At 43.4% G+C, this 18,305-nt stretch overlaps 2 protein-coding genes across 4 annotated transcripts in view; one reads left to right on the top strand and one right to left on the bottom strand.

Moving 5' to 3' along the window:
- IGF2R (insulin like growth factor 2 receptor) overlaps window positions 1–5,797 on the bottom strand; it is a 76,234-nt gene extending 70,437 nt beyond the window's left edge. The window contains exon 1 of the mRNA XM_081000651.1: window positions 5,475–5,797. Within this exon, the coding sequence (XP_080856777.1) occupies window positions 5,475–5,782 (308 nt within the window). The 5' untranslated portion in view covers window positions 5,783–5,797. The remainder of the gene's footprint in view (window positions 1–5,474) is intronic.
- Window positions 1–18,305, top strand: part of LOC308474444 (proto-oncogene Mas-like) — a 61,428-nt gene that overhangs the window by 41,531 nt on the left and 1,592 nt on the right. Inside the window, exon 1 of one of the 3 annotated variants that reach the window (XM_081000720.1) lies at window positions 10,631–11,049. The exons of 1 other annotated variant lie outside the window; for it this stretch is intronic. Coding sequence is in view for 1 of the 2 variants with exons in the window: in XM_081000719.1 (XP_080856845.1) it covers window positions 14,259–14,275 (17 nt within the window). In the remaining variant the exon portion in view is untranslated. Of the gene's footprint in view, window positions 1–10,630; window positions 11,050–13,743; window positions 14,276–18,305 lie in introns of those variants that run through there. One more of the 3 variants, XM_081000719.1, reaches the window with a different exon arrangement.

The following is an 18,305-nucleotide window of genomic DNA, read 5'->3' as shown; positions in this document are numbered from 1 at the left end:
AACACTTCCATTTTCACATTTGTGTTTATTGAACAACAGGTCCTGTTCCCCCTGCATGCAAACGTATTCACCCTTGGCAGCATATGTATTTCTCCAAGTGCTGCCACCCGTACAATATTCATAGGCGCTCTCATCTCAGGAGCCTTAACTATATTGGCCTGACTAACGTTATGGGACCTGCTTCTCCATGGAAAGCCCCCTGCAGCTGAGGTCATGTTTAAAATGACTCAATCAGACAAGAACTTGGGCCACAGGAGTTTCATTTATGCAATCTGACACGGAATAAACATTCAAAAGAAAAGCCTTTAGAAAAAAAGGTTGGTGTTAACAGTGAGAAAAAGCTTTCAGTTTCCAGTCCCAAATCATGAGACTTCTAGTCAAATGGAATGTATTTGTTATGCCCATGACACAAAGGCAGACAAAGGGAAGTACAGGCTACTTAATGCTGTAAGCAATTCTACAGTGGTCATGGCCCCCTTCTCACCAAGGGAGCCAACCTGACTCAGAGAAGCATTGCTTGTAGGGCTGGGCATTTGACTAGCCCAAAACAATTCAGTCAACTGATGGTCAAAGTACTTAAAACAACATCAGAAGAGAATACTTTTAAATCAACAAGTGTGAGACTTGTGCTCATTACAAAAGCAACTTAAATTGTTAACTGTTTTGCCATGGGCCCACAGATCTTAGCTAGCCCGGGTAGCCAAGCAGGGTCACCAAGTCTGCCAAGGTCTTGTTCCCAGTCTCACATTGTGACAATGGTCACCATCCTTGACTCCAAGAAAAGTATTTACCCAGATGCTAGTGAGACACACAACACCGATATTGGACCAGCTGCACTCCTGAGCACATTTAAAGTGGCTATACTGAACTTGAACCCACTGAATGGTTTGTGGTCAGGTTATCAGAAGAAGCCCTTTCAACTGGTACAAACCTGCCTGCACTCCGAGATAAACTCCAGAGGTCCTATCTCTAAAAATCAAAGATACTGAAAAGGTTGTTTCTCTGGAGCCTTCCATTTGCAGCCCTGTGGAAACTCCCTCCCAGGCACAAGACAAGGTCTTTCAAGTAGCAACCCCCCCCCCCAGTTTGTGAACTCTCACCCAAGTGATATACAAATGGCCCAATCAGTACAAGCTTTTGAAACTCACTTATTTCTATTGTTTTTTCTTAACGGTAGAAGGTTTGGCTGCACCCCAAAGGCACACTCCTCCATTGTTTCCCGAGACAGATGGCTATCAGCATCAACAACAAATGGTGCTGATTTTGGAAATCGCTTTAAGTTGTTACAGCTAATATATTATAATAGTCTATTGTTTTAGTTAGACTATTATTTTAAATAATTTCAACTGAAATATAGATGGCATTTTATACCCAAAATAAATTGTCGTTTTAGGTAAGATGTCCTGTGAGGGCCTTGCCCAAGCAACAGCCTAGAAATATTTAAATAGATATGTAATGTGGGACTTTTAGGCGATGCTACAAAAGATTAATAAATGGGGTGCAGGAGACGAGGGCCTGTGCAGAGGTAAGGCGAAAAGTTATGGGAAGGCAGAAATGTGAATTAAGTCCAAAAATAGTACACTAGGCACTGGAACAGACATAGTGAACCCGTATGGACAACAGTCACTCTCCATCCACTCTACCATAAGACTAGCTCTATCAGATTTCTCCTGCCACTGTCATATCTAGTAGCCTTTCCATCAGGCTATAGAACAAGGAGACACATAGAACTGCAAGGCCTCTGCTGTAACACCAACACATTTTTACTCCTCCTCTCCTTGAAATCTTTCAATTCCTGCTAGTCATTACAATAATTCTGTAACTAACAAATGGTGCCCGATATTGCTTTTCTGTCCTCCCTCCCAAACTGCATCTACTCCAACAAGGCATCTAACAGTGAGAGATTTCCCCCCCTTAATCTACAGTATTGCAAAGAACCATTGAACTGCATGAGGTCAGGGCTTAACTTTCTAAATATTCCCCCTTCAAAAAGCTGCAACCCATCCTAAATGGGAAAATATGGTAGATTGCCCTCTGTAATTTTGGGTATGATCTCTCTTCTGGAAATGCAACGTTAGTAGTGGCGTAAATCTGCCTATTTGCACTGTGTTGGATTTCAACACATTGTGGATAGTTAAAATTTATCAGAAGCATTTATAGATTAAATTTTAAAATGTGGCTTTACACTAAAGTTTGTATATTGTTCACATCTTGCATTTAAGAAGCAATGTTCTAAATATTTCAATATTGCTACCTCAGACAAGAGTATTATTGGAAAAATCCCAAAGACTCCACACTGAAATTTACCAAGGGAGAGCATATTTAAAATGCTGGCAGGAAAACAAGAAAGAATAGGACATATCCAAACAAAATACCATATAGATTTATTTTTTTTAACCAAGAAAATATAGGCAGTTATGTAAGATCATGAAGCTATAATTGCAAGTTGACACGCAGAAGATTGACTAAGGTGAAGTTAAGTGCTGGTACCAGTGGTGTTGAATTTAGAATATTTCTGTATTTTCCAAGTTTCAACAATTTGTTTTGTTGTTGTTGTTTTGTTTTTGGTAAACATCACTGCTTATATTTTTTTCCCCTGAAAACAAATGATACTGATAAAGACACATCAGTTCATCACCAAGTCAGTTTTAATCTAGACTCAACCAGGCTTTTTGTAAACGTCTGCTCTGTGCTCAATTGCAAGTCTGCAGGCACATGCCAAAATTACCTGCCATGTTCTACTTTATACAATGGCAAGGTTGGAATTGCTAGTACAGCACAACCCAAAAGTTTAATAAATATACACAGAGAGAGAGACCAACCCACTTGCATTGGGATACTACACAGATTCTCTAAAGCAATGAATTGCTTTATTCATTGGAAAAATGAAGCAAAAACCTTTTCAGTAAAATCCTGCAGGTATACAGCTCACCTCATTCACACAATGAGCCGCTGTTTGTGTTTATTCAATGTGGAATGCATTTTTGCACACATAAAGAGTGCTTTTCCAACTTAGTCCTGAACAAAATGTACTCCAAGTATAACCAATTTCTTGTTTCGGTTTAAAAATGTATCTACAATTCAACATGGTAGCCTCTCTCCACTTCCACGCAAAAATCAACAAAGCAGAAGAAACAGACTGTAGTGTAACATAGTGGCCAAAAGACAAAGCCAAGAAATCAGTGCAGTCCCCAATTCAAATGTCACTTCTGCCATGAACTCAATGGGTGGCCTTACTCAAGCATTCTTCTTTCTGTATATCCCCATTTGCAATATGGGGATAACTGTTATAGCTGCTGAAGGCCATCTTTTATAGCAAGGCAGGAAATACGGACAAACCATTCTCTAAAGAATCAATTACTTGCGACTTGCTGAAATTTTCACACTGGCAGGGATTTATTAAAGAATATTCTTCTGAACAGACAATTCATCTGCAGGGATAGGATCCGAAAATATACTATTTAAGGATGGAGTGCATGGAGAAGATGAAACAAAAGGAAGCTAAGAGTTTAGTTGTGTTGGCTTGAGGCAGGCTTCATAGGGCTACAGCAGTGATCTTGTGATTGTAGAGCAACCTCAGCTAATTAAGACGTGCCTAAACTTGTATCAATGTAAAAAAATTATTAGAGAGAGGTAAGATGGGAAGGGTCCTAGCTCAATGGTAGAGCATCTGCTTCACATGCAGAAGGTCACAGGTTCAATTCCTGTCATCTTCAGGTAGGACTGAGAATTTTCCGCATGAAACTCTGGAGTGTCTGCCAGTCACTGAGGACAATAATGAATACATGGAACAAAAGTCTGGCTCAGTATAAGGCAGCTTCCCCTGTTCCTTATTAGTTCCCAGTGTTCTCCCCATCCAAAGTTTATTGTTTCCTTGGCGGGAAAGCTTCAATTAGCAATTAACCTCATTGGGCTTGGAATATCTCACCACTTAGGGGTTCCTCTCTTCCATAACAATACAAAATGTGATATGTAATACATATGTTTTGACCAAACTGTGGGAGGCAGTGGAAGACAGGAGTGCCTGGCGTGCTCTGGTCCATGGGGTCACGAAGAGTCGGACACGACTAAACAACTAAACAACAACAATACATATGTAATGCATTTTGAACACCCAAAGGTGCTAAATAATTCTTTAAGAATTTTGAATAAATGCTATTTACAGTTTGCTTAAAGTAACAAGATGCAGCATACTAACGCAAGACATCTATGCATGTCAGGCTACTCCAATTACAGAGTTGCCTGTGAAGGAGACATAGTTCAGTGATACTGTAAATGCTTTCCATACAAAAAGTTTCTGGCCTCTCTAAGCAGAGTCAAGAACAGCCCATCTGAAATCCTGGAGAACTGATGCTAATCAGTAGAAACTATCTTCAGTTAAATGTATCATATCAGACTTTGTCTAAAACAGCTTCATACATTCATAAATGTTTGCATAAAAACATGATGGGGGCTGAGTCTCCTTTCCACAGAAAGCGAAACATACTGAACTTTTGAGCTGGCTATTACAAGGCAGGAGAGCAGGCAAAGGTTAAATTAACAATTTCTCAAGTTAACAGCAGGAAAAACCTGTTCTGCTTACTAGATTTGCATTGTTCCAAGCATACCATATGCAATTATTTTGATGGTGCAGGATCCAACCCACTGAACAAGTTAAATACACAAGCAATAACTCTAGTTATACCTCCTAACAAAGAGGAAGGTCTGAGATAGGCAATTAAGTTCATTTCGCAACACCATTCTCCCAAGGGAAATTTTATGCAAATGTGTTTTGACAAAGTGTAATTGAGTCAATACATCACAGCTGTGAAAAAGCTCAATTACTATCCAGGCAAAAACTGCCTAGGAATGAAGACTGTTTTAACAGTTGACAGAAAGCTGTGGAAGGGAGCCAGTGCCCCTCAGGTCCAGGCATTAAGGACACTGCTCCAGCCCAGTACTGACTTGTATAGTACTGTACAGCAGATGGCACCCCAGCTAAACTCCTTGAAGAAAGCACTCCTCCTTGCATAAAATCACTTTAGAAGTTACAAAGCAGCCCCACTGCCTGCACAGATAACATGTCTGAAACAAACCCGAGCAGTTCCACCTATGGGGGGATGGCATTAGGAGCGGTTGCGTCCTCTGCGAACTAACACAGAAGGCGTCTTTTACCAGACACGCAAACGCACATTTCCCTAAAACAACCGAGGGAATACAGAAGGGCGGGAGGGGGGGAATTAAAAGGTACGAAAAGGCTACTTTAAAGACTAAAATACGAGATGTCCCATAACCGTTACAAACACAAAAGAAGAGGAAGCCGAAGCAGCGCTTGTCCGAACGCTCAGCGTTTCCACCTGCGCGCCAGGTGCTGCACGGAAAGGGGAAGCAGCAACTCGAGTTTTCCGGTTCCGCGCGCCGCCCTTGGGCCCCTGCCAGCTGTTCACCAGGGGCAGCCCCCCGGGACGGAGGAGGCGAGCCAGGCACTCACTCACCGGCACAGCTCCTGGTAGCTGAAGCTGCCCTGGGCCGCGGCGGCGGCGGCGGCGCTGCCTCCCCGCTGACTCGGGAGGACGATGGAGAGGAGCAGCAGGACGAGGGGGAACCCGGGTCGAGCCCCAGGCGAGGAAACCCGGAGCAGGCGAGGCCCCCTAGGCGGGGCCCAGGCGTCGCGTCTCATGGCGGGGCGCGGGGCTCTCGGTGCAGCTTCCGGGGCTACTCCGCTGACATGGTCGAGAAGACGGGAGAGAACAGGCAAGCGGGTCATGTGACTCCCGCCCCAACACACGCCAGAGCCGCTCATGTGACCCGCCCCGGGCCTGTCACGTGGCGGCAGTCATGTGAGGCGGGGCGTGAAGAGCGGCCGGTTCCCGACGGTGAGGGGCGGGGGAAGCGGCCGAGGCTGATTAGGCTGCCGCTCACAGGCTGAAGCTCACGCGGGTGACTGCATGCAAGAATGGAAAAGCCCAGAAGAAGCCCCCGGATAGGAATCGTAGAACCGCAGAGTTGGTTCACACGTGCGCGCGCCCGCTTCACTTGATTTGACTCCGGGGATCAGTACTTCCGACTCGCGTCTCAGCTGCCGGGTGGGCGGAAGGATTCTCGCCGGGATCGCGGTGCACGCGATGAGTTAGGTGTACAGTGGCTGGTCCACACGTGCAAGGCAGCCGTGGCAGTGAGGAACATGCGTGCGTGAACCAGCCACAAGTGTCTAACTCCCAAAGAAACAAAGGCACGGGGGTTCTTTTTGGAGGCTGTGACAGGGCCCCTAGAAACATCTTTGTTACATGGAGGAATTAGAATAACGGTTTTACTCAGCATGGGCGATGGTTACTAGAATGGAGGAAAGCTTCCGTGGGTTCACAAGTAGAGAGACAGCTGCTGCACTCGGGTCCTGCTTTTGGACATATAGGTGTCTGGTTCGCCACTATAAAAACAGGATGTTGGATGAGATGGACCATTTACTTGTCTCAGAAATACATACTCTTCCTATGTTCAGAGAAATCTTCCAGGACTCTTAGAAAAGGGGCATTGGGAAAACTTCATTGGGATTCCGAAGGCAATTAAGGCATGAGACTAAGCTTCACCCAGAGTTTACTGGAAGTGTTTTCAAAATAAACCATTTATTTTTGTTTATTGAATACATTTTGCTTGATCTGTGATTACTTATTTATATTGGACATGCAGGCCTGGTTCTCATGACACTTGAATCATGTTCATCCTCTGGTCCTCCAGAGTCTTTTTTAGAACTCATGATTACAGAGTTTAACCATGAGCCATAGTTTGAATGACACCTTGCCTTAGCTCTGTGTGGTGTGGAGTAAAAAAGACTGGAGGAGGAAGAAGGCTGCTTATTTGTAAAGTTTGGCTTACCATGTCATGCAAACCAGCTTGCAGCCTAGTTCTACCCATATTTACTCAGAAATAAGCCCTGCAGAGTTCACTAGGGTTTGTTTCCAAGTCCGTGTAAATAAAAGAGAGCAATCTTAATTTGAGGAGTGCTTTATAATATTTATTGTGTACACCCTTGCAGTGAGCTTGTAAAGTAGACATGTCATCGTCATCAGCAGGTTCAATTGTCTAAGAGCAAACACATTGGACAAAATGTAAACATTTGGGCCATAAAACAAATCCATTCCAGTCTTTTAAATAGTTAAAATCCCTCTCCCCAATCAAAGGCATCAGTTTATTTAAAAAAATATTAATGACATAAAAAGGTAAAGTTAGCCACAGTGGCCCATAAAAAATTCCCAGAATCCAGTGTTAAGGTGATACCTGCATTAATCCACCCAAGATGCCACAACAATGTGCAAGCTTTTGGGTTCTCTAGAACTCTTCTCGGTAGATGGTAAAAAAAAGGGGGGTGCAAATGGTTAGTGGTGAAGCCATGTGCCCACATCTGGAAAGAATTTAAGATGAGGCTTTGCTGTGTCATGTAGGTTTCAGGTTGCTCCAAGAGCCATTGGGAAGGAGAAATATAGAATGGCTGGCTCCCCATCTCCGTGAATGGTTCTCTGTTCCTGTTTCCCTTCTACCAAAGAACCTGTGTGTTTTGCCTAAGGAAGGAACACACCTGGGTAACAGCTGGCTTTGGCATTCCCCCATGTTAGCCATGTATGCATGAGCCAATCCTCACAAAGTGTTGGGGGATTATGAATTTCTGTAGTGCAGGCAAGTGCTCAGAAACAAGGAGCCTCCCAAAATTCCTTCTGTTAGATGGGCTGTGTACCATTCAGTTTCCAGGCACAATGAGGAACAATTAGTACTGGAATACATCCAGTTTAGTCCCTGGATTTTCTCTTCAGTATTTTTGGTAAAAACATATCAAGCCAGATGTGCCACACCTTACTGTCCATTTTCCAGAATCCTATTCCTAGCTTTAGAACTCAAGAAATGGGTTCCTATGGACTTCTTACACAGAGATCACTTTTTGATCAAGTCCTCAGATGAAGCCTCTCATTATTGCTTTCTTGTCAAGCTGCCCACTGACATCCTAATCTAGCCCTATTTGGAGTTACTAGTTTCCTTCTTAGGGTTGGTGGACATCTCTCTTGCTGTGATCCCAGCTTGGAAGAAGATAACCCGGCTGCCCTATTCTCACCGTCAGCTTCACCCTCACCTGCCCTCTGCTAGGTGCCTGGGTATCAATGAGTGTAGCTGCCTGTGAATAAATACTATCTACCTCTTGCCTGGTGTGTGAGCAGCAAGTTAAATATGCACTTGTGATTCACACAATCTCTCTGTTATGTACTGAGTTGAATAGGATCCAAACTGCAGCAGTCTGATTGGTCCTAGAACAATAGGATTCAGAATGCAGCAGTCTGATTGGTCCTAGAACAATGCAGCAGTAAGATTGGTTGGCAGGAACCACCCAATCATGCTCCAGGTAGAAGTGAATCCACAACCTGATTGGCTTACAGTAGAATTCCGGAATTAGCCAATCATGTGCAGCCCATTGTGTAAATAGTATATATAAAGCAGATACTTTGAGGGGACATTCATTCATTCCTCCTCACCACTATGAGCTGAATAAAGAGCATGAAATCACTTTGCGACTCTGAGTATATTTCACTCTCCAACAAGTCCTGGATATGCAATTAGTAGGATAGTAGTAAATGAGGAAGGTTCTTACATATCTTAACATTTGCCAATATTCTTTCTGCAGAGCAAAGGTTCCCTCTCGTGTGCTGTGATGATAAAGCACGAATCGTATACTATTGCTATTTCCACTGGGTGGCAGTATTATGCTGTCTAAATCTATTTTAATTTGTGTCATCTTATTCTGAAATATTGCCATAGTGATTCTCAGTATGGACAAGGGAACATGAGCAAAATTGCATTCTTTTATTTTAGAATCCCTAACCCACCCTGTGAATGGTACATGTAATCATTAGATTATATTTAGGACTACATATATGTAGTCCACCCAAATCCACCCAAGCAGGACTGTCCTCACCCCTAGGAGCAGTGGGTCAGAGTAATGATTGCTGCATCCAATGTTTTCCTGATTCCTGCTGGCCAGGGCTGCTGAGGGGCCCAAGGATTAAAGCGCCCACCATGACCAGCAGAGGTCAGTTGGAGGGTTACTTTCACAATGCATGGGTAGGCAACTTAAGGCCCAGGGGCCAGATCCGGCCCAATTGCCTTCTAAATCCAGTTCGCAGAGGGTCCAAGAATCAGTGTGTTTTTACATGAGTAGAATGTGTCATTTTATTTAAAATACATATCTGGGTTATTTGTGGGGCATAGGAATTCGTTCATCCCCCCCCCCCCAAAAATAGTCCAGCCCCCCACAAGGTCTGAGGGACAGTGGACTGGCCCCCTGCTGAAAAAGTTTGCTGACTTCTCTCCTAATGCCTTACAGGAGCAAATGCTTTGTTTGGCTGCAAGCCTGTGTACACACATACTCCCTGGGACTTCTGAGTAGGTATGTTTAAGGTTGCCCTGTTAAATATCCAGGTGTGGGTCAATATGTGGCTTGTGTATGTTTAGGTCAGAGCTTTTGAGTTCGAAAAGCAAAACAAAATGGGGGGAATGATAAATTCATACATATAAGGAGATAATAATAACAAGCCCTTTCTGTTAGGAAAGGACTGCAAATTATGAAGCAAATAAGGGAAATTCCCATTTCCCAAGTAACTCCTCAAATGTTGAAAGAACACCTGGTGTAAAGATAAAGAACCATAAAAAGAGAAGCCTTGAAGTTGCCCATCAGCAGTTAGACAGCAGTGAACGACATGCGCACAGACCCCCTGTTCACAATCTTCCCCACTATGGTGAGATGTGCAGCACTTCTACTTAGATTATAACCATTATTCCTAAATTTAGGTAGAACTGCACCATCTTTTGTCGTCATTTTTTGGTGACACATTTCTTCTTTAGCAGTGCCTAAATGGCCACCTTAAGATAAAGTTAAGCATTAAACTATCAACCTAAAGCCCTTGGTTGCATCCATACACCACTTCTGGGATCTGCAATCTGCCTATACATATTAGGCATGCATACATACATACATACATACATACATACTCACTCCTCCCAGAATGGTAGACTTATGCCTTTTCCTAATTTTCACCAGATGGATGCTGGATTTGTACAATTACACCAAAGACACCTCAAGAAAACTGACACAATTCTTAGAAAAAGGAGGAAGAACCTTGAGGAGACACTTTAAATCAGCCAAGAATCACCCCTGTTGAAATTAGCAGAGGAGATTAACAAGGTCTTTACAGAGAATTTCTGTGTGTGACTCATTATTGTGGGATGCGGTGCTGAGGACTGTATCATCTGCTCAAGTGTAGCACATCATGTGCAAAATTAGGGCTGCCATACGTCCGCAATTTCCCAGACATAGCTAGGATTTGTCCGTCGAAAATGTCATCCGGGCAGAATTTTCGAAAAGCAGCAAAAATGTATGTGAGAACCCAGGCATATGACAGCCCATATTGGAAATGTTGACTTTTTGATGATTTTGGTGATTTTGCAAAAAAAGTAAACAACTTTGGCCAAAGAGCTCAATGACTATTGTGTCCAGGTTTTCACTTTTTGAAATATGGCAATCATAGGAAAATAAGCCAATCTGAATACGCTCCTAATAATTTTATTGAGATTTAAACTCTCAAAACTTTATCCAGGTTACCAGCATTCTTCCCAATCCAAAATATATCTAATTGTTGAGGTTTCGTATGTATAACATTTCTAACCTCTGCCAAGAGAGTACAGAAAACATTTAACAGACATAGCCTGTCGTGGTAGGATCAGCATGAACATCTGACCAGATGTGTCATAGGTTTAGGTTTGGGAAAATATAATTCCATCTCCTTATATTCTCAGATAATTACATGTGTTTGTTGGACAGTCAAATTCAGTCTGCCAAATGCTGATAAAACGAATGGAAGTCCAGCAAGAGCGTTTGATTGAGTTGAAAGCAGATAACGTGGGAGTAAAGAAGTAACGTCTTCTTTCTCCTGCTAGCAAGATATATTTTCCAGCTGTTACAATTCTAGGAGACCACAAATCTCTTCCTGATTAGAAGGAAATATTTTGAAACGGTTCCCTGGATAGCGATTGGTAAGTAGTGCTAATAAGATACATGCATTTTATTATTATACAGCAATTCAATCTGCTCCTTTCAGTTAATTTAGATAACTGCCCAATCTTTAAAACCTGAATTTAAGGAAGCATGGCAATCTTTATTGATTTTTGGAAGGCTAGATACGAAATTAAAATGGATTACTTCTCTATTCTTCGATGATAAAGAAGGTGGAACGGAAGGTTAATATTGATATTTCTGTCTGATATAAAACAAGAATGTATTGATTAGATTCATGTGTGTAAATATCTTTGTGTAATAATATAATTTAATATTTATGATTCACATCCAAACAGTTGAAGAAGACAGAAACTGAAGCATTTTGCTTAAGTCTATAATCTCTCTGTTTTGTTAGTCACTGTAATACATGAGGTAGTTTTCAACAAAGTTTTACTCAGAGTAGGCTCGTTGAAATTAATTAACCTAATGTCATAATATGAGTTAATTACAATGGGTCTACTCTGAGTAAAAGTTAAGCCCTATCCTTGATTTTACCCATGATTGATAGAATTTAATCTAGAATATAGGAAACAAACTTGGTTCAGGATTGCATCTTTCTCCTGACTTCTGTTTCCCCCAGGAACTGAGGGTCTGGCTTCTGAGTAGACGTGTACAATTGCACTGATATACCGGTATGCACTAATATATTGCACTAATATGCCTCCAGGCATATTATAAGGAATGCAGCATAAGGAAAGGGGTGATGCTTCAAAATGAGAAACAATGGTTTCTCTGCCCCTTTCCTTTCCTACAAGTTGGCCTCTCTAGCTGCTCTTCAGATTCAGAAAATTTCGTCTGGCTTAAACAGCATGAAAGCAGTTATTTTCTGACTGGTGACTCTGCAAATGTGCCTGATTATTATTTGTACTGGTGGCTAAGTAGCCTAGTTGGTAGAGCATACATTTTGCAGCCAAAGGATCACAAGTCCATGATGAGGCATGTCCAAGAAAGACTCCCATCTGAAATCCAGGAATGCCACTGCCAGTCAGAGTGTACAACACTGAGGTACATGGATCAGCAGCAAAGCACAGCTTCCTTTGCTCTAATGTAATGAAGACTGTTGGAGATATAAAAAAAGATGGATGCGCTTTTTCCTTTGAATACCTTTCCAGTGCCAGTTCTCCATTCACACACATCCAACACCATATCCTCTTCCCAGAAGCACTTCACCGGGCGGCATGGAGCCTCTATGCTCTCTTCCCGGCAGTTGGGCAGCTGTTGCTTAGTGGGAGAGAGGGATGAGGTAGCAAGGAAATAACCTTACACTGTTATGTGCCCAGCCGGCTGCTTTAATCAGTGGAATTGGCACCATTACAGGTGCCACATAATATCCCTTCCGCATTTGCCAGAACTCAATATTTAATGTGGCAGCACATGCACTTTGGAACTCCCTGCCTGTTTATATCAAGCAGGCACCTTCACTGTATTCTTTTTGGGGCCTGATAAAAACATTCTTGTTTAGACAAGCCCACCCAGGTATTTAGAAAGTCTGTGTGCGTTTTGCTTTCTGTTGTGGTTTTAACTTTCTCTTTGTTTCAAATTATTGCTGTAACATTTTTTAGCAATTAATTTCATTGTTTTATCTTTTTTGTAAACCGCTTTGAGGTTTCCCCCCTACAATCAAGCAGTATGTACATTTTTTGAAATAAAATAATTAAAGAGATTGGTGCAGATGCACTGGCAGGAGCACCAAAATTGGGTCCTGCTGGTGTGTTTGCACTGCACCAACCTCCCTGCACCTTGCTCCTCTCCCTCCCAGCATGCAGCAGCAGCAGCCCACCTGCCAGGAAGCTGGCACAGCAACTCCATCCCACCTAGTGGGCTGCTTCTGTCTCTTCCTTGTTGGCAACCTGATCCTGCTCTTAGAGACCATTCACAACATTCCTGCTTCACATAAGACTTGCACTCCATCCATATAGAATCCCTTCTCTCTCTCTCTCTCTCTCTCTCTCTCTCTCTCTCTCTCTCTCTCTCTCTCCCCCTCTCCCACACACACCCTCTATTGATCTGCCTAACTGTACTGCTCATGTTCAGGATTTCAGCCAGTCAAATACACCTTCCAAGATACTACTATTTTAATAAATTCATTGTATTTCGAGACAAACGGAGGCCAACAAGTAACTAAACAAAAACAGCCAAGGCTATCAAGGATGGAAGCAACACAAGCAGAGTAGCAAAGGAAGAGGCAGACAGATAAATCAGGGGTGGGGAGTGGGGGCAAGACTCCACAAACACTTCTCCTCAAGGAAAAGCCTTTGCAGAGTCTCGCCACAGGGAGGAGGCGAGATTCCGCAACCATATTGAGGCTCTGGCCAGTACTGGAGTGTATACAAGCCGCTGCTGCGAGGGATGAGGAGAAGAAGAAGAAGAAGAGTTTGGATTTGATATCCCGCCTTTCACTCCCTTTAAGGAGTCTCAAAGCGGCTAACATTCTCCTTTCCCTTCCTCCCCCACAACAAACACTCTGTGAGGTGAGTGGGGCTGAGAGACTTCAAAGAAGTATGACTGGCCCAAGGTCACCCAGCAGCTGCATGTGGAGGAGCGGAGACGTGAACCCGGTTCCCCAGATTACGAGACTACTGCTCTTAACCACTACACCACACTGGTGGAGGAGGTGGGCTTCAGCCAGCTCTCATCCCTTGCAGCTTTGGCTTGCTTATGCTGCAGTACTGGCCAAAACCTCAGTGCACCTGCGTCACCCCACGCCTTCTCCCCATAATGAACCTCATCACAGCACAGGCTTCCTAACAGTGGTGACAAAGTGCTGGTGCGTCTGAGAAAGTGGCAGAGGTGGTCATGGGGCCTGCAGAGGTCAGATCTGCCGCCCCACGGATCCTGCCACCCACGGCAGTTGCCCCACCTGGTCTCATGGGCAGGTTGGCCCTGATATCGATCATGTTTGCCAAATAATGTGCCCACTTGAACAAGAGAAATGTGACTGCTTTCAGATTGGCAGAACCTTGTCCTCCAGGGGCATAGAAGAAAATTGAACTGACATGCTCTTCCTTTTTTGGTATTGCTAAGATGTACAGTGAAGTAAAACAACTGGTGAGGCTCTCTGGCTCCCCCCCCCTCTTTCTTCTACAATACTCAATTTGTTTTGCTGTTCATCAGATAAATTCCAACAGACTACACTGGCAGCCTAAGCCTATATACGTATACTCAGAAATAAGCTCCACTAAGTCCAATGGGGCTTACTCCCAGGTAAGTGTGCTTGGGACCATGGCTCGAATTCAGTGACTAAGTATTTGGTGGGTATGCATAGCAATGGGCACAGCAGAAGTGTGGGGTTTCTGGCCATCGTGAAGCCTTGCTTTGTGAGGAGGCAGCTTCTCTTCCCGCCACCCCCAATCTCCAAGTGGTACAAGATTCCAGGGGGTTCCTGGTGCTTTACCCAAAGTTCATGTTTCCTTTCCGGAATGAGCCACAGCGGAGACTGTGGTGTCTTTAGGATAGATGGTTTACTCACACATATATACAACCTGAGTCTACAATGGAGAGGTTCGCAGCATCAGCACTCCAAGAGAGTCTTCCTTCCATAGGCGCGACCTAAAATAGGATTTTATGTGGTCCTATAACTCCCAGCTCCCTTCTCTAAACCATATTGCTTCTAACCCTAACCCTAACCTTGCCAAGCTTTGGCTTTATCGTTTAACTCTGAATAGAGAGAGGGAGCCCAACAATTTACCCTCTCACAGCAAGACCCTTTGATTCTTTTTCCTCTTAATGGCTCATACACACACACACCCCGTTATCACCTCATAAGGAAGTTAGCCTGGCTTAGCTTTTGACATTTGACTTACTTAAAGGATTAGACGTGTCAATAGCACACTGCCTAATACTGGCTATATTCCAGTTTTAACATCCCAAGCCCTAATTAAATTCTAACACCTACTGGACCTAGGTACTTTGGGCGTCTGGCACCCACACATTCATAACACCATTAAGATGCTTCAGAATTTGTGTGTTCTGTTGTGTTATAGAATCCAATAAAAAACTAGCAGCAGAACAAAACAGAAAATGCAGTCAAGAAAGGAAGGGAAGGGAGAAAAGGATGTTGCACAGGAATTGGGAGGCCCTCAATGGATATAGCTGTTTGTGCAAGAATCATAGCTGCTTCAAACCACAGGAGGGGAGAGTTCTCTTGTGTTCAAATCCTGCTTTCCCGAGCCACTGAGAGAACAGGATGCTGGACTAGATGGGCCACTGGCCTGATCCAGCCAGTTCTACTTTCGTTCTTGTGCACAATGGGGGGGGGGGAGAGAATTGGCACAAGAGCATATTATTAAACAAAGGAAAAAAGAAAGTATATGTGTGTTGGTGCAAGGAAAAAGAAATATATATAAAGGGAGAATTCCCTGGATGCCAAGAACCAAGTTTGAAGCAAGTACTCTGGTGAGAGAACCTCAGTAGAGATAGAAAACAGAGCAAAGCAAAGCATGGAAGTATAGACTGTTAGACCTTTAAATATATCTTCCCAAGCGAGTTCCAAAATAGTCCCCTCTTCCCCTAGCATAGGAAAAGACCGCATGTTTAGTAAGTTAAAAATGGTTTACTTAGAAACTCTCCAAAGGTCAGGTTCATGTGTTTTTCCATATATCAGTCAGAGAGGTAATAAAACTCCATTTAGTTCCAAAGTGATGAAAGTTCCTAAATGATTAGCAAAGGAACTGAAAAATTGTTTGTGAGATCAATACGGCAAAGCAGGAGCAACCAGCTTAGCCTCTTCACATGCTGAACTTCTTATGTAGACTGAAGGGGAACAAAGGATTGGTTATCTCATTCCTTTCAAGGTGAGCTAAGCTTTGCAGGACAGCTAATTCTATGGTCTCAACCCCTTCAAGCATTACTTAGACTTAAGCATGTTGGTTATATGAGGCTGGTTGTCCTGGAGGCTGGAGGAGCTGCCTTTAGCTTAATTTAGAATTGGGATCAGCAGATGGAGCTATGACACATACACCCCATCAGAAAATAGTTTTCAGAAAAGTTTTTCAAATTCATAATAATCTGAGGAAGACAATAAGATCTGAGGTTGGGCTCTGTAAACATCTTGGAGTAATGTCCCTTAGGCCTCCACCTTTGCTTAACTTGTATATCTGTAAAGAAAGGTAGTTACTCCAAAACATCAGTTAGCCTCCAGTGACCTTCTTCCAAAGGTGATCCAAACCTGGTAAGGACTGCACTCCTGGAACTTCTCAGGAAAGTTGGGTGGATATAATGGATAATGTACTGTTAGGGGTAGCATTACTTGCAGCCTCAATTTGGGAACACGAAGGAGACCCTTATGAATATTGTTCTTTCCACACAAAGAAATAAGGCCAGCTGTGTGTGTGTGTGTGTGTGTGTGTGTGTGTGTTTGTCTGTCTGTTTCAGGACCATATTGGGTATGCTCCCTAAAGGATTCATACTAGCGCTCACGCTCTCTCTCTCTCTCTCTCTCTCTCTCTCTCTCTCTCACTGCAAAATCCTAGCTGCCTCTGTTGAATTCCCAATGTCACCCCAAATTTAGAGATCAGTCTTCTGCTAGAAGTGCCTTGCAGATGGAGGAGACTGGGAGAATCCCCATGGAATCATGGAGTTCTGGAGTTCAGATCAGGGTCACAGATTTCTCACATTGAATAGAGCAGTATTTCTCAGATAAGGTTTTGTAATCAGTCACGGAATTAGCAGCTGAAAAAATTGTTTCCTTCTTTGGTTTAAATACCAGCTACACATATGTTTTCCATTGGGAGGGGAAGGCCACTACAGGGGGAGGGGAGACGAATCACTTCATGTGGCACATAACGTATTTTGTATTTCTAGAAAGTAAGAACATAAGAAGAGCCCTGCTGAATCAAACTGGGCCAGCTTCCTGTTCTCAGAGTTGCCAGCCAGATGCTGCAGGGAACAAACTGGGTGCTACTTCACAAAGGTGTTCCCCAAGAGGGTTGAACTCTTCACTGAATTGCACTCAGCAGCTGTTGAGTTCCTGGTCTCTACAGTGCAACTGTCAGTAGGGAGGGGGAATGCATTGTCTCCTTTCCCCCCTGTCCTCCTCACAATTAGGGTTTCAAAACCCCAATCAAACATTAGCCCTGCCCCCAAATTTAGTTGGAGCCAGATCAGGATTTCCCTGGGTTTGCCCAGATTGTGAGTATGAGCTTGTACCCGTCGTGCCAAAAATTGGATGACGTCATGCCAAAGTCACATTGTGGTCCACCATCTTGATTTAAAATGGCTTCCGGCATCCAAACATCAACAAATACTGCAGTACTCACCACAGGAAACCGCATGCCAAGATAGTTGATGGTAATCTTGAGAGGTGGCCCAACCTATGCTAAAAAATGGGTGAGGTCACACCAAAGTCACGTTTCAACCCCCCATCTTGATTCAAAATGGCACTCAATTTCCAAACGTCAACAAAGACTACTGCCCCCACCTTAGGAACTCTTGTGCCAAGTTTGACAATGATATTGCAAAAGGAGGCTGAACCATGACGGAACTGGAAGACAGACAAACCACTTCCCAAAAAGATATCATAGATTTTCATACTCGTGAAACTAACATGAAGGGCAGCAGCGGTGAAATCCATATTAAGTGCAAGCAATCTTATCTTTGTTTATAAGGTTTCATTCTTTTAAAGTCCAGGGTTGGCCAACTTATGGCCTGAGCTAGAGTGACCAGTGGTTATGATGATGGGAGTTATAGTCCTGCAACATCTGGAAGGCCTTCTTTGTAAAATGTTCTTTGTAAAATGTTGCCTCATTCCTGCTTGATGACTCTCCCACTTCACCTTAAATAGACCTGTTTCCAGGGCTGGACTTGCCATACAGCAGGGTGAAGCAAGCTGTTTCAGGGCACCATAAAAGTAGGCAGATGGAGTCAGGCATTCCAGTCTGAATGGTGCAACAATGCTTGCTAAAGTGTTGGTCCTGGCAGAGAGTGGATTGGGACCATTTGTGTTCTGTACCAAGCAAATGACACGGGCTGGCACTGGTTCATTTTTAAATTTTCTCAATATATTGTCCCCACACCACTCATTGTTGATAAGCCAGACATTTCCTTTGTATTCCAAAAATACACCTCATTTATCTTCTGCATAGTGAACTAAAGTAAAATATTGTGAGGGTTGCCATACTCCTTTCCCCAGCTCTGCCTGGAGGTGCCAATAACTGAACCTGAGACGTTTTGCAGGTAAAACATATGTTCTACCACTTCCTCAGAGTCATGGGCTCTTCCTTTCAAAGCAGCATTT

Source organism: Podarcis pityusensis (assembly GCF_964106645.2).
Source record: "Podarcis pityusensis genome assembly, chromosome: 3".
In the NCBI taxonomy this organism is placed as follows: domain Eukaryota; kingdom Metazoa; phylum Chordata; class Lepidosauria; order Squamata; family Lacertidae; genus Podarcis; species Podarcis pityusensis.
Note: the sequence above shows the minus strand (reverse complement) of the source record. Positions and strands in the feature narration are given on the sequence as shown.